Genomic DNA, 22,911 nt, shown 5'->3' with positions numbered 1-22,911 from the left:
TACTGATCTGTGGAAAAGCTGAAACCTTCCATCTAATCATGAAGACTCCTTTGTTGTTTCTTCATTTAATAACAAGTCAACTTTTTTATCTTCAGATTTAATTCAAGGTGTTAAGAGAAAATGGATGGCTCATTCAGAGTCCATGTTGTTTGGCTCCTCATTGAGGTTTGGTAACAGTTCTGTGCTGCAACATTTTTGCTTACCTTTGCCTGTTGCTCAAGAGACTAATCCCATAATAAGATGAAAAATCTCTTATTTACACAAAGGGAACCTTTGTTTGAAACAAGCTTATCAAAGGCCACATTTAGACCACAGACATGTGAGTTACGGTTTCAGCTACGGGTGAATTTTCAGTCTGGATCCACTCATTTGGGCTGAGCCCAGAATTTGGTTTTTAGACTTTTGGCTGTTTGGATGTCCAAACACTCACACAAAGTGTTAAACACAAACGTGTTTAACTCTTATGAAAAATCAGAAAACAAGTCAGAGTAAAGCTTAAACTTGAATTAAAACCTCCATCAGAACTTTGCAACACATTATTTAACTGAAGAGAGTAAAAAAGTCCTTGATGTTTCTTTTGAAGGCAGCAGGAATCGGCTCTGCTCCTCGCCGTGTTTATCTGATTGGTGCTAAAGGGTAAGTAATGCTGATGGACGTCTCTTATCACAACAACATTTAGCTACAGTCCACCTGCTGTCCCCTCAGTCACTGGCTCTGAGTTTGCATCTCATTTGAAGCAGGAAGTAACTTCATGTGAAGATACGACGGTGTTTACGGTAAGATCTGTGGGAAGGAGGTTCAAACTGCTGCTTCAGGGGTTTCATACTGATGCATGGTGTTTCCAGCAGTTCCGGTTTGGTTACCAAAGCTAAAACAACAGGGTTTGGGCAGTTTGAATGACTTCAGTGGTAACTGTTTTGCAGAAGGTGTGGAAAATGTATCAAATAAATGAGAAATGGTTAACACATTTGCAGGAGGTGATGATGATAAAAACAGAGTTTCATTCAGCAGGTCAAAGCAAATGCTAAAAACTAACTATCTTCAAAGGAAAATCACTTTTAAACTACTTTGGTAAATTAACTGAGATAAGTTAAATGTAAAATACCAATAAAATAGTTTATTTCCCCCTAGATAATGAAGTTTATGAGTTTTTTTTGTAGGGAGAACATCTATGTTATTTTTTATTATTGTGCTTTTAATAAGTTACCATGAAAATCTGACAATGACTGAAGTACAAATGTATTTTTATGTTTTCGTAGAATTTAAACATCAAACTTTTGTCATTTTATTATCGGAGGGGGAAAGAGAATGACAGCTGGGTTGTCGTGACTGGATCTACAAACCAAAACAACAACGAGCATGTCTTCAAATACAGAATGAGACGTTTATTATGCTAAAACTGGACAGGAGTGAGTCCATGAAAAGAATCTAACAAGCTTTTAACTGAATGCATCTGCAGTAATGGGAACATCAGACTCATACACGGCAGTAAGGATAGTTACAGTCTCTGTGTGTGTGTGTGTGTGTGTGTGTGTGTGTGTGTGTGTGTGTGTGTGTGTGTGTGTGTGTGTGTGTGTGTGTGTGTGTGTGTGTGTGTGTGTGTGTGTGTGTGTGTGTGTGTGTGTGTGTGTGTGCGCTAGTTTTTCCAGTGAACATAATTTCAGTATGATGAAATGAAGAGACTAAACACATTTGAGCCGTTTTAATTTTATCAAGGCATGACAACATGAACATGAGTCACATTAACAACAGGAGGAGGACAAAATCCATCTATCCTCCAACAGATACACAAAAACAAGGCTATGGGAGGAACCTGGGTCACAAATCAACATCTAAATGACACAAACTGTCAGCGAGGATGATGATGGTTTCTCTGGAAGCAACAAACAATAAAGTGGCTTTTACAAAAATGCAGAATATCTGTTATGTATTTACAAAATATCATCCCATGTCCAGGATGGCTGAGGAGTCTGTACACTTTTCTGGTTTAGTTTTTGAACATGTCACACAGCAGCTTCTCCATTGGAGTGTTCCCGATGGTCCTGTGGAAGAACAGCAGCTCTATCCGCTCAGAGTTCACAAAACGGAGGGAGGGGAGGAGAAGCAGCAGCTTCCCAAATCTAAAGGATAACAGCAAATCAGAAAAGATGCAAGAAATTAGCTGTAATTATCACAGGCTTTGACCCCGTTTCAAAACATAGCTACATTTAATAATAACGCTTTAGGGTCCATTTTAAAAGTCTAAATTATAATTAAAAATAATAGAGTTAAATTAATGTGTGCTCTGTCACTGAAGTCCACAACTGAATTCATCTCAGTAAAAATAGTTAATTAAAAAAACTAAATCTGTTTATTGTATCGCTGTTTACGAATTTGGCACCATCTAGTGGTCAAAACTGAAAGTTTTAATAGAAAGTTATTGAAACCATTACATAAAAAAAATTAAAAGCCCTTGAAAGAAGACCATATAATTTTAAATACAAGATAGTAATTTTTAAACTGTCACTAAATAATCCTATTTAATGGTGCAGGTTGACTCTTGTTTAAGAGGACGTTACCTGGCGGGCTGACCCGGATAGTGTGAGCGGATGTGTTGACCCAGCATGACCTGAGACTGATCCTGGAGGTTCTCCACTTGTTCTGGGTCCTTCAGACCTCGAGTCTCTGTGTGAGAAAGGAAACCAGTGAGCTCCACTGTTACGACCATCCCAGAAATATTGCCATAAAAACAATAAAAGCCCTTGACAATAACTTTGATTACATTTTCAATTATTTTGAATTAATATCTGACTATTGGTAATATATATAACATATACTGCATATTCTAAATCAACCGTCATGTAATAAATATTTCAGCTCTCGGCTGAACTGTCCGGGTGGTTAATAATCATGAGTGCTGCCGCTTGTAAAAATATAAGATATCATCTCTAGTTACTCAGTGATGTCATAAAACTATGGCAGCATAAACACAACACAGAACAGTAAAAATTAATTGTTTGTTTATGTGAATCTCTTCATTTATTTACAATTTTTGGACATGCTTGTCCTCTTCTCTCCACTAGAGGGTAATGTTGTACCCTGTTCTTCCTCACTCACTGCACCTGCTGGTCTCTTTATGGAAGTTTCTTATTACCAGAAATATTTCAAACCTATCTGAAGACTTGTTGATGGTAACAAACAGTGACACTTAATTTCTTTCATATTTTTCCACAACGACATTTGTTTCATTTATTACCAGGCTTGAAGAGCACAATGGCCTTGAGGCAGGCAAACTCAGTGGGATCCACAGCCAGGGCCTTGAAGCGGCTGAAGACCTCCTGCAGGAGGCGCAGGTCCAGGCTGGTGTAACTGGTTTTGCCCTGCATGCCGGGACAAAGGTCTGGCAAGGAGAGCAGAGGACAGCTGTCCAAAGGCAGAGACCACTGGATGGCACAGAGCAGGAAGAGCTCGCTCCATGCCTCCTCCAGCAGGATCACCTGGAGGACAGATGAGAAAATGGATTCCTTCATTAAAAAATGTCTAACGCATCCTGTTGGGACCTGCTTTGGGAACATTTTTTTCAGAGTTCAGACAAAAATATTATCAAAAATAATCCGTACAGCATAGCTCTTCAGGCTCTTCCTGTTTGGGTTTGTTCAGTCTCACCTGGTCTCTGAAGGGCAGGTTGGAAAACACTGGCAGATTTTTCGCCCACTTCACTGACATGAAGAGCAGCCTAGCCGAGGTCTCGTACACGTTCTCAGAACTGGACGGGTACAGCGCCAGGTGGTACTCCGAGGACGGCCTCTCTGGCTCATTGCTGGTCACGTCGATGTTTTCATCAACTAGAACCAGGAAAGAGGAGGTCAGCATCAAAGACTCGCATGAGAACCAACCGTCACCACCCATATGACCATTTACAGAGTTTACCGTTTACAAAATGCAAAATATAACAAGATAAAATAATGCAACAAAATATTTAATAAAGCATATTTTTGTCCTGTATGAACAATAATGACCAGGTTCTGCTAAATTACTACAAAATGGTGCAGAAATTTGAATTATTTTTTTATCTACATTTTGTTAGATTCTTGAACAAAAAAATCTCATAAACTTCATCTGAATTAAATCCTTTCAAACTGGTTCCAAACTGTCTAAAGAGCCTGGATCACAACCCAAGTCAGAACATTTCTCCTGGATAGAACCTCCTCACCGTCCTCGGGCTCCAGCTTGGCGCAGGTCTCAGCTGTCATCAAGCTGGCCATGAAGCGGTGGTTGTTCTGGGGGCTGACACAGCGCTGGGGGGCCACAGAGGAGGTGATGGACATGGAGGAGGTAATGTGGGGCCACGTGGCAGCAGAGCCACTGGAGGAGGAGGACGATGATGAGGAGGAGGAGGAGGTCGGCTCGCGCGTGGTGGCCAGATGCTCTTTCTCAGGATCCACATCGATGGAGTCCAAACGGACTTGAGCTGTGCTGCGAGGCTGCCTCTCGTTCTGTACGGCTTCACGTGGTGAAGAAGAGAAGTGATGAAGAGGGTGGAGAGACAACAAGCTGAAGGGCTCATGAAACGCAGCTGAAGACTCACCGTCCTTATTCATACCCGCCTGCAGGCACTTCCGCAGCCGGCAGGCCTGGCACTGGTTCCGATGGGCTTTGTCCACTGGACACATGCCGGTCCCAGCCTGGCACCTGCCGACCCACAACCCAATCCACACAAACAAACCTGCTTAACAACCTTTTCTCATCCTTTCAGAGACCCAAAACTATTTGATTCATAACAAAAACACAAAGTTAGAACATCTCAGAGTCTAGATGGAAATACTTTATAAGAAAACGTTTAAAGTTAAAATTAGTTCAAAATATGAAAATTCAGTATCACAAAAATATATGTACCTAAATATTTAAATAACATTGAATCTATTTTAAACACACAATTATGTACTTTTACATACATCAAAATATTTATATAGTTTTTTTCTGTTAATAGCGGATATTTATTTTCATTGTTTTATGTATGTAAAAAGTTTTAATTTAAGTTTCTGGAAGTACATTTTAATCATCTTGCCTGGACTCGCAGATACTAATCTGAAGCCTCTGTAAATTTTGGATTAAATCTTCTGAAATCCACAGAACATGACACAATTTAATATAAATTAGAGTTTCGTTAGTTTATTAGGTCTGATAAGAATATTTTTATGTGACATAAACAAACCACAGAAAGTTCTTTAATAATCATCAGAGGTGGTTTTTGTTTATTCATATTAGAATAATATTACAATAATTAAATTATCAAAGTTGTTTTTGGATAAAAGATCATGTTTCTGTAATTGTAGTAAATATAATAAGCTCACAGGATTTTGCATAAGAATTCCATTGATAATTTGCCTCTATTTCCCATGATGCACCTGTAAAGTTGACCGGTGTAGCTACTTTGGGGTGAGATTTGTCTCACCTGTAAATGAGCCTCCTCCTCACACTCCTCTTGAAGAAACCGCTGCAGCCGTTGCAGGCGTAGATGCCGTAGTGTTTGCCGCTGCTGGTGTCTCCACACACTTTGCACACCAGAGCCGGGCTCAGAGCTTTTCCCGGTGTCGGACTCTTGGCTGTGGGTCAAACACACGCACGTGCACACACACACACACACACACACACACACACACACACACACACACACAACATGGGATAGAAATCTCAAATCAGCAGCAGAATTGAACATATCTGTTAAATCATGTTTATTCAAAAGTAACAAAATCAAACCATTTCTGCTTCAATCAAGAATATAATAGTGAATAACTGGCCTAAAGCCAAGATATTTGTGGACAATTGTGATCTTGTCTTTCTATTGCAGATTTGAATGTTTGAGGATGGAAATACAAAACCAGAATAAAAGCTAAGGAGTAGATTTTGTTATTTTCCATTCTCGTTTAGGCCTCGTGGACACTTGTTGCTGCCATTGGACTGTGGCGGTCTTACCTCCTCTGGAGTCTTCTGTCCCACCACTCACAAAAGACTCAGTGGGAGAAGAAGAGGGCATCATGGGGATCTTCGACAGGTGGTCTTCCATCATTTCTTTCTGAAAAAGTCTGAAAAAGTGTTTCTTCTACTATTGAGTTTGAAAAGTCTAAATAAATTTGTCTCTGGTGGACAGATGCTACAGCAGTGAGGAGATGCAGATGGGTCGGGCTCCTGCCATGAGCTCTAGTTGAGAATTGTAGAGTAACGATGGGCTGAGGGTGTGTGACCTCCACGAGTCCGTATGTCACTGTCTGTGTCCTCTTAGGCAGCAGGTCCTCAAAAGGGAGCCCCGAGGGGTGGAGGGTGGAGGATTAGCCCCAAGCGCTGTGTAAGCAGCGTGCTCATTTGTCATCCTCTTAATCTTTACTGTTCATCATACTGGATCAATCAGTCACATTGCCAGAACGCTGGTGCTGCTCAGACATGGATCAGAACCAGAGCGAAGGAAAACTTCGACCACCCTTTAGGAGCTGTAACTCTAGAGCAGTCCTCCTCCTGCTCCTCGTGTCTCCTCTGTCCTTATCAGTCAACACTCCTCTTCAGTGTCTGCGTTTAAAGGGATGATTACACGACATTATTATATATATTATATATTTACCAGCCTCTGTCGTTTGTATTTCCAGTCCTAGAGTCTGACTTCCAGCTCTGGTTCCCCACTGCTGTATATTTGATCTGAGTGATTGCTTCCCATTCATAATGACTCCCAGTGTTTGCTGAGGAGGTGCCCATTAACTCTCATTTTCCTTGTTTTTTTTTTCGTTTTTCTTTGACAAAGTGGAGATCATCCACTTCCCCCCAGCAGTCAGAGACAAAAAGGTCACAGAGAGAATAATGGGGTTTGGAATGGCTGATGTTGTGGTTAACATGAATTCAGCTCATAGGAGTCCCCTATTTATTATTAATGAACCTTTATTATCACATGAGAGACATTTACAAGGACAACCACACTCAGCAGCTGATTTGAGAAACATTCAAATAATGCGATAAAATTTTATTTAGCTAAACTGTTAAAGTTTGAGGTTCTGAAATCAGAAAACTCACCACAGAACATTCCTGAACATCTGGATTCTCAGGGATGGAGCTCAGCCAACACTTCTGTTGTCACCCTTTATCAATTTTAGCCGCTTTGGGTGTGAGAATGTGCTGCACGACGACTCAGTCCTCTTCAAACACTAAAACACTTGTGTGTTTTCCACCCCTTTTTCATAATCCATTTCTTCACACGCAGTTCGGCGGTTTAAGAGGACAGCATGGTTCTGATGTCCCACATTTGTGAAAAGTCCAAATATGAACCAAAAAGCTGATAATTGTGTGTCACTCAGCATTTTTGTTTTCTGTCTTAACAAACACAACGTGTTTATTGTTACCTCCACACATCTCACCAAAAAGCAGCTCGACGATCTCCAGGACTTTAAGGAAAGTATTTGATACACTGACAAATCAATAAGAGGACTTTCTGGAAAGTGTGTGCATGTTGTTATAACTGGTGTAAAGTACTAGCACAGTTCAGAAAAGCAACATCATACCAGCAGTTAGACATGGTGGTGGAAGTGTTATGGGCCGGGGCTGCGTCAGAACCCGGAACACTTTGTTGTAATTGATGGAATTCTGCTCTCCATCAGAATATCCTGCAGGAGAACATCTGACCTTTGACCTTAAACAGGCTGTTGATGCAGGAAAACCCTTCAATGTGTGATCTACAAAACACCAGTTTTAACAAGTAAAATTTTGATGGTTGGTAAAACACAAAACACACTAAAATGAAATGTTGAACATTTTAAAATGTGAATAAATGTTACAGAAAATCTAGGAGTGTCACAAAATATACATGAATTTCCCTTAAAAATTAAAATATTTAAGTTTTTATTTTTTACTTAACCTTTATTTAACCAAGTGACCATCATAACCAAGTGACCTTTTTTACAAGGGTGTCCTGGCCAAGGGGCAGCAAAATTTCATACAGTTCCAACATAAAAGCAGTGGTAAAAATATCATTTATCACATCAATATCAAAATAACATTGTATGTATGTATAGAACAGATTTAAAAACACAATCATATAGTTGTATGCATTTAATCAAATAATTATCTAGTTTTCTATATTAACAGTGAATATTTGTTTGGAGGGGTTTAGAGTTTGCTGCAGAAAACAGCTGGAACAGCTAAAACGGAGTACAAAAGTGATAATAATTGCTGCAGTTGGGGCTTGTTGGGGCTAAACTGTTTTACTGCTTCAGATTTTGAAACCCTAACCCACAGCCATGGGGTTGGAGTTTAGTACACTATCACAGGCCCACTATATAACAAATCCACAGTCATCTGGACAAAGCAGACAGGCCTGTGAAGATCACATTCTTTGATTCCTCAATTGAATTTATAAAGTTATGAAATACAGAAGACTCAGGTAGACACCTCCACAACCACCTGGACTGATGACTACCTGACAAACGGACCTCAGTTTGTGAGACTATGGAGTGCATCTGACCAGGCTGACAGCAGCAGGAGTACCACAGGGAACTGTAATCTCACCACTCCTTTTTACTCCTGTCCTGTCATCTGCAGAAATATGCAGATGACTCTGTAGTCATTGGATATATCCGATCTGGACAGACTGAATACAGAGACCTGGTGGACCACTTTGTGGAATGGTGTGGGAACAATGACCTAATTTTAAATGTGAACCTAACAAAGGAGATGCTGCACATCCCATCTTGCTCGGAGAGCAAAACGAATGTTGACACCAGCATATTCCAGCCCTAAAACAACAAGTCCCCATCGTAATTGGAAAAATAAAGTGGAAAGCAGTTAAGTGGATTAGAGTTTGGTCACATTTGGTCTGGTCTTGGCTCTGTTCACAGTCACCAGAAGACCCCGGGGGGAAGAGACACAATTAGCTCAAAAGATTAAAAGAGCAGTGAAGAGGCACTTCTTGTGAGCATCTCCAGCCATATGGTGGCTACTCTCGTCATCCTTGGTCAACACACTGTTGACCTTTGCGAGAATTAACTGTTAATTAGTCTGTGGAGGTCAGTGGTCATTCTAGGAGGATTCAACCAATTATACATACTGATCAGTGATGTGAATAGGGACTCTGTTTTCTCTGACAGATCTCCCTCTTCCTGCTGATGTTCACATTCTGTGAGCACAACATGATTATTAGATCTGTGAAACACTAGATCTATTTTTTAACCATCTGATGGTGACTGTTGTGTTAGTTTTATTGAACCTTCAGGAATGTTATTATATATATATATATATATATATATATATATATATATATATATATATATATATATATATATATATATAAAATACATATATATGATAGATAGATAGATAGATAGATAGATAGATAGATAGATAGATAGATAGATAGATAGATAGATAGATAGATAGATAGATAGATAGATAGATAGATAGATAGATAGCTAAACCTCACACACACACAGAGATATTCTCCCACAGAGATAATCAAATCCTTAACCAAGAGAAAAAAAAGTAGGGCTGATAGATAAGATGCATAACATTTAAAGAAAAATCAATGACAAATCAAGAAATCAAATTAACACAAGGTTAGACATCAAACTAAGTTTATATAACTTTGGAAGATGCTATTTGTTTTAATTTTCTTGAAAAATGACAAAGAATAACACATCTTCAGTTCATCACTAAGTTCATTCCATAACCACTCCCAAAACCGACACACATCTATACTTAGCATTAGTTCTCACTTTAGGTATTTCAAATATATAAGACCCCCTCAAATCATATTTTCCATCTCTTAGTTTAAACATACTTAAAATACAAATTGGAACATTCTTTTTCACCACTCTATACATCATTTCTAAAGTTTTAAGATACATAATGTCCTTAAATTTTAACATAGCTGATCCTACAAAAATTGGTTTGTGGACTCCCTCCCTTTAAGCGCCTCGTGATTTTTATCTTGAGAGGCGCTATAGAAATGATATTTTCTTCTTCTTCTTCTATATCCAGCTTTATTTATTATTCTAATGGCTCTTTTTTGCAATTTAAAAATTGAATCCAGATATGTTTTGTATGTTTTCCCCTAAATTTCCACACAATAGCTCATATAAGGCAAGCAAAGGGAAGTGTACAGTAAATAAAAGCAGCTCTTGTGCAATAAATCTCTCGTTTTATATAGAATAGAAATATCACTAGCTGTACAAATGTCATTTATATAAAGCAAAAATAGCTTATGTCCCAACACCGATCCTTGCGGAACTCCATGTTACTTTTCTAACTTTAGATTTCATATTATTAATACTCACATATTGGAGCCTTCTTTCCAAGTAACTATTTAACCAAAGTTGTACAACACCTCTTAAACCAAATCTTTCACATTTCCGTAACAGTAAAGAATGATCTATCGTATCAAAGGCTTTGCGTAAATCAATGAACACACCTATTCCAATCTGTTTTTTATCCACAATTGTTGCAATATTTTCAATAAATTCCATCACTGATAGAGATGTTGAGCGATTTCTTCTGAACCCATACTGATGGTCATTCAATAAATCATATTTTTCCAAAAAAAGAATTTAGTCTGTTTTCAAATAGTTTTTCAAGAATCTTTGAAAATGTAGGCAGCAAAGATACTGGTCTATAATTTGACACAACCTGTTTATCTTCATTTTTATATAATGGGATCACTTTGGCAGTTTTCATTTTATCTGGAAAAATTCCAGTTTGAAATGATTTGTTACAAATATACGTTAATGGCTGAAGGATACTATGAAGAACTTCTTTAGTTAATGACATATCAAGGCCGTCACAATCCATGGATTTTTTACTCTTAAATTTACTCACCACACCTATAATATCACTCGTACAGACTCCTCTAAGAAACATTGAGTTACATTTATAAGAAGTTAAGATTAAAATTTTGTCATCATGTCTTCCTGGTACAGAAATCTCTTTAGCCAAGATATATATAATGTATATGTATATATATATATATATATATTGTATAACATATATATTATTATTTGTTTTTTTTTAATATATATAAGCTTCTCTAGGCACAACATCTCTGTTTTATTTAGCTGTGGTAAAGTTGGCCAAATATACTCAAAAATATCTGCATTTAGAAAAATGTATTGAATAACAAAGCAAGTTTTTTATTGTGGTTCTTAGTAGATTTAGACAAATAAGATGTGGAAATTATATTTTGCATCATAACCTAACCTTAACCCACATCCAACAAGGTTTATGAAAATATAGCATTCATGAACAAAATTAACTTCCAATATTAACAACATAAATAATAACTATTATTATTATTATTATTATTATTATTATTATTATTATTATTATTATTATTATTAGCTGATTAAAAAAAGCACAAGATTTACATAAATTTCCATGACTTCATATTTTATGCAGCTTTCATTTCCTCATATTGTCCAAAGGGTCTTTTTAATATTTTATGAGCAAAGAGTGAGGAGGTTGTGTTTTTTTCTTCTTCAGATTTTCCGTTTAGGGCTTCAAAATATTTAGAGAAATCTGATAGATCTGAGCATTAATCTGACTTTTTATTTTTATAGATCAGTTTGTTTCAGATTCCAAGAGCTTGAGTCTTTGTGTTCAGTTGAATCTTCTTTTTTACATCCTTCCAAACAGCATAATTTTATAGTATAGTGTTATGGTTATGATGATGGTTATTTTCACTATTATTTCACTAAAAAATGTAGTTGAATTCTACTGTAGTTGGTACAACAAACACCTTTTTTAGAGTCAGAGTTTGAAAGCTCTCAGTGACAGTTCAAATACCCGAGGACAGAATGATGGTTTGAGGACTATAAACCTAAAAGTAGGGATGTCCAGTTCCGATCACGTGGTTTCTGACTCGATCAGAATCAGATGTTACCTCCCAATCTGGACTCGTGTACATGCACATATATATTTTCATTACTTTTTAACACATCTATAGTTATACAGTTGATTTAAACCTTTATAACAGCAGAGTAAGACCTCTTGACTCCAACCGGAAACATCAACACATGCGGCATGACATCACTTTGTTGCAGATTGGTTAAACGCCAGCAAAATAGAACACGGAAGCAGCTTGAAGCAGAAAGCACAAGAATGTCACAGATTTATTTTTCTAGTTCTATTTGTTAAAATGTTTTTGTGAAAAGGAAAAACATTTAAAAAGAAGAAAGGCTTTGCCTGATTAGTAACTATCTCTCTAGATGCCATTTAATCTAACAAATTGTTTATGTGCTTACTGCTGCACTCAGGCTAATGTCTCACTGGGATCTGACTACTGACAACAAACTGTGAACGACATTTGCAAGAAAATGTATATTCTCAATTTACTCCCAGTCCCCACCTCATAGTATAGTATACCACCTTTAAAAACAATTTGTTGGATGTGGTGACATCTAAATCTGCCATCTTGCGCCTTCTGAGGCCTTCTGATGTGCAAGATGGTGGCGCGTATACACTCAGCGGCTCAGCGCTCCGTAAATCAGCTCTTTTTAACTTGGATTATTTTTGTTTATTTATTTACGCCAATCGGAGGTCACTAAAATTAATGTTGCTTCGGTGTGCAAATTTGCCAAAACAATGTCGGACTCCGTAATTTTCTTTGGCCGCCTGCCTGATCGGACCAGTGACAACATGTTTAGCCGCATGCTGTCCTTCATCCGTTGGTTGTCTAGGTGGTGTCCTGAAAACAACGTGGGCTACATTGATAACTGGAAAACCTTTTGGGGAAAACCTGGTCTGATGCGGAGAGATGGCATCCATCCCTCTTTGGATGGAGCAGCTCTTCTTTCTAGGAACATGGCCAGTTTTATTAGTCCTCCATGACAACCCAGGGTCCAGACCAGGAAGCAGAGTCGTAGTTTAACCCACCCCTCTGCAGCTTCTGTACTGTTACCCACCCACTACCCCATAGAGACAGTGTCCTGCTCACGGCCAAACTCACACACATTAAATATCAGGCTTAATAAAGCAAATCATGGAAATCTCATAAATATTAGAACAAATTCAACTGAGCACAAAACTAGAAAAATTAAATGTGGGTTGTTGAACATTAGATCAATTTTTTTCTGAAACTTTGTTAGTTAATGACTTGATTTGTGATAATCACATTTCTTTGCTCTCTCTCACAGAATCCTGGCTGCAGCAAGAGGACTATGCTAGTTTAAACGAGTCGACTCCTTCTAATTATTTAAATCATCATATTGCTCGAAGTACAGGGCGAGGAGGAGGAGTAGCAACCATTTTTCATTCGGACTTATTAATCAGTCCCATACCAATTAATAACTACAGTTCGTTCGAACATCTTATTCTTTGTTTTCCTAATCCAGATTGCAAAACTGTAAAACCACTCTTGTTTGTAGTTTTATATCGTCCACCAGGCCCTTACTCTGAGATTTTGGATCAGATATCTGATTTTTTATCTGATTTGGTGCTAAATACTGATAAGGTCATTGTAGTGGGGGATTTTAATATTCATGTGGACATTGAAAATGATAGCCTCAATGTAGCCTTTAGTAATATCTTAGACTCAATTGGTTTTACTCAAAGAATACATAGCTCCACCCACTCCTGCCATCATACATTAGACCTTGTGCTGACATATGGCATAGAGTGTGAGGAAATAACAATCTTTCCACATAATCCAATCCTCTCGGACCACTTTCTGATAACCTTTGAGTTTTTTATAACTGAGTTCTCGAGACATGAAAGTAAAATTCACTATAGTCGGTCTCTATCTGACAACGCAGTTGCGTCTTTTAAATCAACTGTTCCATCTTTACTGTCCTCAGCATCTCAGAGGCATGTAGCAGAGGGCAATATTTTCAGTTCTAGCCCCTCACAAATTGATGCCTTAGTTCATCATGTTAATTCCTCTTTACGTGTGGCATTAGATGATGTTCCCCCTTTTAAAAAGAAGGTAATTCGGAACAGGAAGTTGGCTCCCTGGTTTGATTCTCATTTACGAGCCTTAAAACAAAACTCTAGGAAATTGGAGAGAACATGGCGCTCTACGCACCATGAGGAGGCCTACCTATCCTGGAAAAATAGTCATGTGCTTTATAAAAATAAGCTTCGACAAACTGGAACTGCTTATTTCTCAGCATTAATTGAGGAGAATAAGCATAATCCTAAATTTCTTTTCAGTACAGTTGCTAAACTTACACAGAATCATAGCTCTGAACCATCTATTCCCTTAGCCCTCAGCAGCAATGACTTCATGTGATTTTTTACAAGTAAAATTAATTCTATTAGAAACAAAATCTTTAGTATCCTCCCTAATGTGATTTCTTCTTCCTCAGAAAGTGAGACAGCATCAGAGGTGACTGTAGAACCTCATCTGTGCTTGAACCGTTTTGATCCAGTTGAGCTTTCAGAGTTATCAAAAATATTAGCTTCATCTAAACCTTCAACTTGCATTTTGGATCCATTCCCAAACAAATTATTTAAAGAAGCATTTCCTTTGGTTACTGCCTCCATTCTAGATATAATCAATCTATCCCTAGTAAATGGATATGTACCACAGGATTTTAAGGTTGCTGTAATCAAACCTTCACTTAAGAAGCCTTCTCTGGATCCAGATGACCCAATGAATTATAGACCAATATCTAGCTTTCCATTTTTATCCAAAGTCCTGGAGAAAATAGTGGCAATCCAAGTATGTGAGCATTTAAACACTAATGCTCTGTTTGAGGAATTTCAGTCTGGTTTTAGAGAGTATCACAGCACTGAAACTATGAAACTGCATTAGTGAGAGTTACAAATGATATTCTCATGGCCTCAGATAAGAATCTTGTGTCTGTTCTAGTCTTCTTAGATCTCAGTGCTGCCTTTGACACAGTTGATCACAATGTTCTTTTAGAAAGACTTGAACATGTTGAAGGGATCAAAGGAACAGCGCTAGGCTGGTTTAAATCCTACCTGTCTGACAGATTTCATTTTGTAAATGTACATGACAAATTGTCTTCATACTCCAGGGTTACTTGTGGAGTACCACAGGGTTCAGTGCTTGGACCAATTCTTTTTACTATATATATATATATATATATATATATATATGCTCCCAATTGGTAAAATCATTAGACAGCATGGGATAAACTTCCACTGTTATGCTGACAATACTCAGTTGTATTTATCCATTAACCCTGAGGAATCTAATTGGTTGGGTAGATTACAGGCTTGTCTTGAGGACATAATAAATTGGATGACGCTAAACCTTTTGCTTTTAAATCAATACAAGACGGAAGTTCTCATCTTTGGACCAGAAATCCAGAAAAAGAAATTGCTTAGTCAATCACCTGACCTGAATGGCATTACATTAATCTCCGAGAACAAAGTAAGGAACCTCGGTGTTATCTTTGACCAGGACATGTCATTCAAATCCCAGGTTAAACAGGTTTGCAGGATTTCCTTTTTTCACCTTCGGAATATTGCTAAGATTAGATGCATCCTCTCCAGGAGTGATGCTGAAAAACTAGTTCATGCATTTATTACATCAAGACTGGATTACTGTAATTCATTACTCTCAGGAAGTCCACAGAATGTAGTTAAAAGTCTTCAGCTTGTCCAAAATGCTGCAGCTAGAGTTCTGATGAGAATTAAAAAGAGACATCATATCTCTCCTGTCTTAGCTTCCCTATATTGGCTACTTGTTAAATTCAGAATAGATTTTAAGATCCTTCTTCTCACATACAAAGCTCTTAATAATCAAGCTCCATCATTCATCAGTGATCTGATTGTTCCATACATTCCTAACCGAGCACTTTGCTCTCAGACTGCAGGTTTACTGGTGGTTCCCAGAATGTCTAAAATTAGGATGGGAGGCAGATCTTTTAGTTATCAGGCTCCTCTCCTGTGGAACCAGCTCCCAGCTTTAGTCTGTGAGGCAGACACCTTGTCTACTTTTAAGACTAGGCTTAAAACATTTTTATTTGACAGGGCCTATGGTTAAAATCTGATGTTAGCCTAAATCAGGACAAGTGGGGGAGTAGAGGGAGGTGGAGTGTACAGTCGGTAAAGACTGCTCTCCCTTACCCTGCCTCCAACATGCCTCCATCTAAATAGGATAGATTATCCAGAGTTATCTCTGTAGTTATGCTGCTATAGGCTTAGAGTGCTGGAGGATACACTGACCACTTTTCACACTCTACTGCTTTCTTCTACTATCTGCTCTTTAACTGTATTATTTTCTGCAATTTCAGCTGTTAACTTTATTTTCTCTCTAAGTGTTTTTCTCCCCAGAAGAAGCTACAATGATGTTCTGCTGAGCTGTGGTGGCCTCGTGGAGGGGGCCATCGACTAGCACACTGCTGCTAACCACTTAAACATTCTCCCTCTCCTGATAATAACTTTTTGCTTTCCTTGACGTTGGATGTGCTACTACTAGTTTATCCGTTTAATTATAGATCCACTAGGATAAATACAAAAAAGTTTCTCTCTCACCAAATAGAACATTTACTAAGAAATCACAGTATAACTATAGACACATTACTTGTGTGTGTGTGTGTGTGTGTGTGTGTGTGTGTGTGTGTGTGTGTGTGTGTGTGTGTGTGTGTGTGTGTGTGTGTGTGTGTGTGTGTGTGTGTGTGTGTGTGTGCTCTGTCTTCTCGATCCCCAGTGAGTCGTGGAGGATGGCTGCTTATACTGAGCCAGGATTCTCTGGAGGTTTCTTCCTGTTAAAAGGGAGTTGTCCTCTCCACTGTCGCTTTATGTTTGCTTTGTATGAGGATTGCTGTAAAGTCACTGACACTAGTCAGTGACTTGATACAATTTGCTGAGTTCCTTTTATAGGAAACATTATTTCTGATTGGCTTAATGAACTGACCTGAATTGGAATGTTTATTATGTGAAGTGCCTTGAGACGACTCTTGTCGTGATTTGGCGCTATATAAATAAAATTGAATTGAATTGAAAATTGAATTTATGAATGATAAAAATCTCCTTCACAAGATCAATCCATTATACATCTATCTTATTACTGTAATCCATCTTATTTATTAACCTAATCTATCTTGATTATTTCCCAACCTTTTCAGAAAGCATTTCCAAAGAGCTTCTAATTAATAAGAGTCAATAAATAAGAAAAAAAAAGTTAAGAAATTGTGAAAATACAAAATAATTTGCTGGATTAAATTTTATTGCTGGCGGACCAGTTCTGGCTGACAGATGTGATTTGGGTGTCGGTTGTCTTATTTGTTGGGGTGCACATTTTGTATCTGTGTTCTGTTTATGTGGGCTTTACCTCTAAACAACCTTGCAATCCCATCTCTAAATAAATCCTATTTCACAAATCAGGAATATATATATACTGTATATAAATATAGATAAATCTATATAATATAATAATAGGTTATGTATACTTGAAGTTATTGTAGCTTACAATTAAATGTGTTGTCTATAAAAGAGTAAATGCTTTGTGGAATGAAATAACAGGATTTTCTGGGCCAAACCCATCCTATTTCATAGACACATCTCTGGCGTTTAGAACAAATCAAACTGTCAGGTTCAGAGCAGGAGGAGTAGGGCCCAATATGCAGAGCACCAGACGACATGAGGCAGGAGTAACTGAAAAAAGGTAGAATCCTTTATTTTGGGAATTTATCCAAAAACGACAGACAGGAAGTCAAGCGAGGTATCCAGAAAACAGGAACAAGTTCAGGAGTCATTAAACGAGTCTCAGGTTTTGCACGGGGGAGTAAAACGCTGACAACAAACAATGGACCGACAAACAATGAGGGACAAGACAGGGCTTTTAAACAGAGAGGGAGGCAATCAGGGGAACAGGTGACAGGTGTGAGGAGTGAAATCTAGAGGGAAGACAGGTGGCATCCATAAACTAAATGGGGGAAAGAACTAAGCAGGAGGGAAGATAAACATAACCTATAAAACACTGAATAACTAAACCTAAAGACTAACGGCAAATCTAAACAACTAATAACTAGAGGGATGAGGAGGATTAGGAGGAAACAGGAGGGAAGCCAAGAGAGAGCTGGGGAACAATGAGACCCAGGAGGAGAACCTGGCATGAGAACAGGAGGGGGTTGGGGACCAGAGGGACACAGAACATGACAAACAGTTTGAAAATCGATGGAATATTGAGCAAGTTAGAGTTATTTAAATAGTACATGCACCATACACCCCAATGTCAGGAAAGGGGGCAGCTGTCTGAGGTAAGATGGCCGCCATGTCGCATCCCATTGGCGAACACCGGGAACGAGGCATCTAGTGTTTATATACATATCCATGGTCTTGACCACCAGCATCCTGGTGTGGTGCAGCTGACAGGAAGGCCCTGCAGAAAGTAATTAAAACTGCAGAAAAAATAACAAATACCTGCCTGCCCTGGATGACATCTTCAGCACTCGCTGCCTTCGGAAGTCCACAAACATCCTACAGGACTCAACCCACCATGCTAACCATCTCCTCAAACTTCTTCCACCAGGTAAACAGTACAAGACAATAAAAACACACACCACCTTTGGTGAGCGCAAAGTTAATTTCGTTCTACACCTGTGCAATGACAAGAAATCACATTGAATCTTGAATCTAGTGAAATGGTTGCAAATTGCAACAAATTAGACATAGTTTTCCTCTTTAAATGTTTTGTTGTTGCACAAAACAAATTTCTAGCAATAAAACTGGGACATTTTCTAAAGTCTTTCTCAATAATTAAAAAGAACAAATTGCACTTTAAATGTTTTTTTTACATAAACCTGTTCATGATAAAGACCGAAACACGCCTTTTCATTTCATCCTTAGTTTTGGGAAATATTATAACTGACTCCACATAAACATCCTGACTCCAATAGCAGCTTTTTATTGACATGTTTCGCTCATGAAATTCCTGGAAAATGTCCACATGACAATTTATATTCATGCATAAATGATAAATTCATGCATTCATGTCATGTTAAATAGAGTATTCCTATGACAAATTCATTTGACAAATAATGTTAGCCTCTTATTTTTTTAAATAATCTGATTTTATTACCCCCTGCGACCCTGTGTGGATGAGTGGGTACAGAAAATGGATGAATGGATGATCTTATTCCCACCAAATTCTGCAATCAGAAAGGTATCAATAAATATTGTTCTAAAATATGAAATCTATTTATAATAGTTTGATTCCAATAAAACTGATCATAGTAAAAACACGTGCGCACACATCTGAGTTGTGGGGTATCATGTCTTAGGTGCCGGAGGAGTTTTACCTTATAGCCCTCCATGGTTCTGTGGTTTTAAGACGGCTTTATCATTGAGATGAGTGTCTGCTGGTAGGCGAGACGCAGCAGCATTATGACTGTTTACATAACAATTAATGAGCTGTGGTACACAGTGACACCATCGTGTGTTAGACTTGCTTACACGAGCAGGCCATCGATAATACCAAGACAAATAGATTAGCTTGGGAGCAGTCTAATATTAGGATTCAAATAATAATTAGAAGATCTGTGTTACGTAATGTCATTAGTGAATCCCTCCTTCATGTCAGACTATGAAAATAAGACAATGCAGATCTCCATCAACAGCTCTGCTTCTAGCCCACGAGCAAATGGCAGCTTTGATGAAGCTGCAAGGAAAAGAGCCACAGCCAAATACCTACAATGAGTAAGGCAAGTCCTACGAAGTCAGCTCAATGGCATAAACAAGATGGGCAGTTTACATATCTATAAATATGTGTGTGTATAAAATAGGGGTGTGACTCAATAAAAGATTAATCTAATTAATTAGAGGCTTTGCAATTAAATTATTTTGATTAATCATATTTGCACCCAAGACGTTTAAATGTTAGTGAGGCACAGATGACATACCCACAATTCAATGAGCTGATAGATGTATCTTCACATCAGCCCTGCACTGTGTGTGTGTGTGTGTGTGTGTGTGTGTGTGTGTGTGTGTGTGTGTGTGTGTGTGTGTGTGTGTGTGTGTGTGTGTGTGTGTGTGTGTGTGTGTGTGTGTGTGTGTGTGTGTGTTATATAACAGTTTAATAAAGCTGCCTTTTGGATTTGACAGTGGCTGCTGAGCCTCTTACCTGTGCATCAGGTGGAAAGTTCTGGTAGTGTGTCTTCTACATCATCACACTCAGATTATCCCTTCCAAGAGGTGATGATGGGTAAAGGTCCCTGACAGAAATATACACAGGGTGGGGGGTGTCTTCAACATATGTAGCTGTTTCTCTTACATTTTAGTACATTTTCTGGACTTCCTAAAACAAAAATATGATTTTTTATTTGTTGTCTCTTTAGAGCATTGTGGTAATTAGCATCTCAAAAGAAGAGATATCAGGCTCTGTTTTATTTGGATTTAGGGCTTTTTTTCATTCATTTCAAGTGAAAAAAAAAATCCTGTTTGTTTGTTTGTTTGTTTGTTTTTATGTTGTGATGGTTTGTAATTTCTACCCTCAGAGACTGCACAAAAAGAAAACAGGTAAAAAAAACATTGAAAACATGCTAACCAAGGGTCTCCTTTACCTGAAGGAGGGAAATAATAAAATGATACGTAGATGCAGAAGAATCTCCTTCCTGGGTTTGGTTCTCCAGTTATCCTACCTGTGGGCTGTCATTTCAGCACAAACTTGCTATAACTACATTAATTTCTCATTCACTAAAATAATTATCATATGCTCTTTTTTCCTCCCTCTTCTCTCTCTATCTCTCTCTCTCTCTCTTTCTCTCTCATCTCTCACTCTTTCTTCTCTCTCTCTCCCTACCTCCCTCTCTCTTTTCGCTCTCTCTCCTCTCTCTCTCTCCCTCTACCTCTCTCTCCCTCATTCTCTCCCAGTCTCTCCCTATCTCTCCCTCTCTCTCCCTCTCTCCTTCCCTCTCCATCCCTCCCTCTTCTTTCTCTCTCATCTCTCCCTCTCTCTCTCTTTCTTCTCTCTTTCTCTCTTTCCCTCCCTCTCTCTCTCCCTCCCTCTCGCTCCAGCCCTCTCTCTTTCTCTCTCTCTCCCTCTCTCTCCCTCCCTCCCTCCCTCTCTCTCTCTCCCTCTCTCTCCCTCATTCACTCTCTATCTTTCTCCCTCTCTCTCCCTCTCTTTTTCTCTCTCTCTCTCCCTCTCTCTTTCTCTCTCTCTCTCTCCCTCCCTCCCTCTCTCTCTCTCTCTCTCTCTCTCCCCCTCTCTCTCCCTCCTTCCCTCTCTATCTTTCTCCCCCTCTCTCCCTCCCTCTCTCTCTCTCTCTCTGTCTCTCTTTCTCTCCTGACCTAGATCTCTGACAGTAAACAGCTGCTTCCTAAAGCGACGTCGTGCTGCCATCAGCAGAACGGCCCGGGGAGATAAATGTCAGATTGGAGCTCAGCTGAGCCTCTTGATGCAGCTCAGCGCTCTATAGTTTGTTTAGGAGATCCACAAACACTTAGCAGCCAACTGCTGCTGCCACCAGCAAGTTTTTACATTGTGCTTTGTTGTTTCTGTTTTAATTAACACTGCATAAATCAATGATATATAATAGACAGAAGAAGAGCCTGAATCTGAGGCCATGTGTTAGAGCCACGAGCATCTAAGACAACATATGATTCATTTTTGTGGAGCCGTGATTTGGATTTGACGTCCTCATTAAGTTGCTTAGGCAGAGATACATAAATGTTTATATATGATATCCTGATTGTGTCTAGAACAGTCATTTAACCCTCAGACATCAGATAAAAATGTTCCATAGTTGGTTTTGTATTTTGCTAATTTACAATGTACTCTTTGTTACCTTCAGGGTTCTCCAACTCGTGGCTCTGGGGCCTTATTTAGGTCTTTGATCCTTCAGCTGTGGCTCTTGGTTTGACTAACAAAAACATTCAAATGACTTTAATCTATCCTGACCATGCAGGTGGCATGGACAGAGGTGACGTGTCCCCACCAATATCCAACGATGACTAAATAGTCTCCATCAATAACTTGACCGCCTCCGCTGAAAAACGACAAGTCTTTCAAATGTCCCTTTACCCTAGAGAAGCAGAAAGGGTTAAATGACGCTCTCTCCTCAAGTCCTACCCGATGGTCCTACCTTCGTAACGCATATGGCCAATGTGATTGGCTGCACATGCTGTCACCTGAGACTCATGTGTGACAAACTACGCCGGTTGTTAGCAGTGCCAAAGCTCGAAGGAAAACGTTCCAGTTGTATGCAAGACTCGTGTTTGCAATGCGACGTGAGTGACACGTGGGGGCAAAAGCGAGTGAGTGTAACCGAGGGTCCTGAGAAGATGATGCTAACTGTATAAAAGCTGCAGATGAAGAGAGGCCGACAGCCATGAAATCGAGAGGCTCTTATTAACACCACTGTCACTTCACATTACAGCAACAACTAACTCACACACTTCCTGATCGTTACAATAAAAGAACTGTACACCACATCCTGTCTGTATCAAAATAAGAGTCTCACAAAAGTAGTTTGAGAGAGAAATCTGCAGTCTTGTGCAAAGATATTATTAGCCTCGAGAGACAGCTAATCCCTTAAATGCTGACACATAAAATACTAATCAGAAAACAGTTTTTTTTTTTAAGTTTGAAACCTTTTTGACTAATATTAACACAACAATAGTTTAATTTTACAAAAATTAAAACTAAATACAATTTGTACTTGGCAACTTTTACTTCAACCAAATGGCAGAAAGCATGTTTATGGTTCAATAAAGCAGCTTTTTAAGGAAAAAACAAATCTAATTAAAATAATTTTAATAGAAAGTGCTCTCATAAACTTAGAAGTATGTGTATAGATATGAAACAATAGTTGTTACAGGGATAAATTGACATGTTTAATGTTAAAATGTTGGTGACACACAATAGCTTTTCAACAGCATTTAACATTACAGTTAAGTATGTAGAATAGTACATGTGGGAAATCATTACTTTATTATTTTATCATGATCATGGAGAAAACAACATAAATTGGGGGGGGGGGGGGGGGGGGGGGA

The 22,911-nt window shown here is 38.6% G+C and overlaps 1 protein-coding gene across 1 annotated transcript; it reads right to left on the bottom strand.

Moving 5' to 3' along the window:
- Positions 1-1,687: 1,687 nt before the first annotated feature.
- On the bottom strand, positions 1,688-6,284 carry nr2e3 (nuclear receptor subfamily 2, group E, member 3). The gene is made up of 8 exons (XM_015953740.3): positions 5,956-6,284; positions 5,435-5,585; positions 4,568-4,671; positions 4,193-4,483; positions 3,646-3,824; positions 3,236-3,476; positions 2,559-2,664; positions 1,688-2,120 (listed from the first exon to the last, which is right to left on the bottom strand). Exons 1-8 carry the CDS (start codon positions 6,047-6,049, stop codon positions 1,988-1,990), a joined length of 1,299 nt encoding a protein of 432 aa, XP_015809226.3. The 5' UTR covers positions 6,050-6,284; the 3' UTR covers positions 1,688-1,987.
- Positions 6,285-22,911: the final 16,627 nt, after the last annotated feature.

Source organism: Nothobranchius furzeri, chromosome 9 (assembly GCF_043380555.1).
Source record: "Nothobranchius furzeri strain GRZ-AD chromosome 9, NfurGRZ-RIMD1, whole genome shotgun sequence".
Lineage (NCBI taxonomy): Eukaryota > Metazoa > Chordata > Actinopteri > Cyprinodontiformes > Nothobranchiidae > Nothobranchius > Nothobranchius furzeri.
Note: the sequence above shows the minus strand (reverse complement) of the source record. Positions and strands in the feature narration are given on the sequence as shown.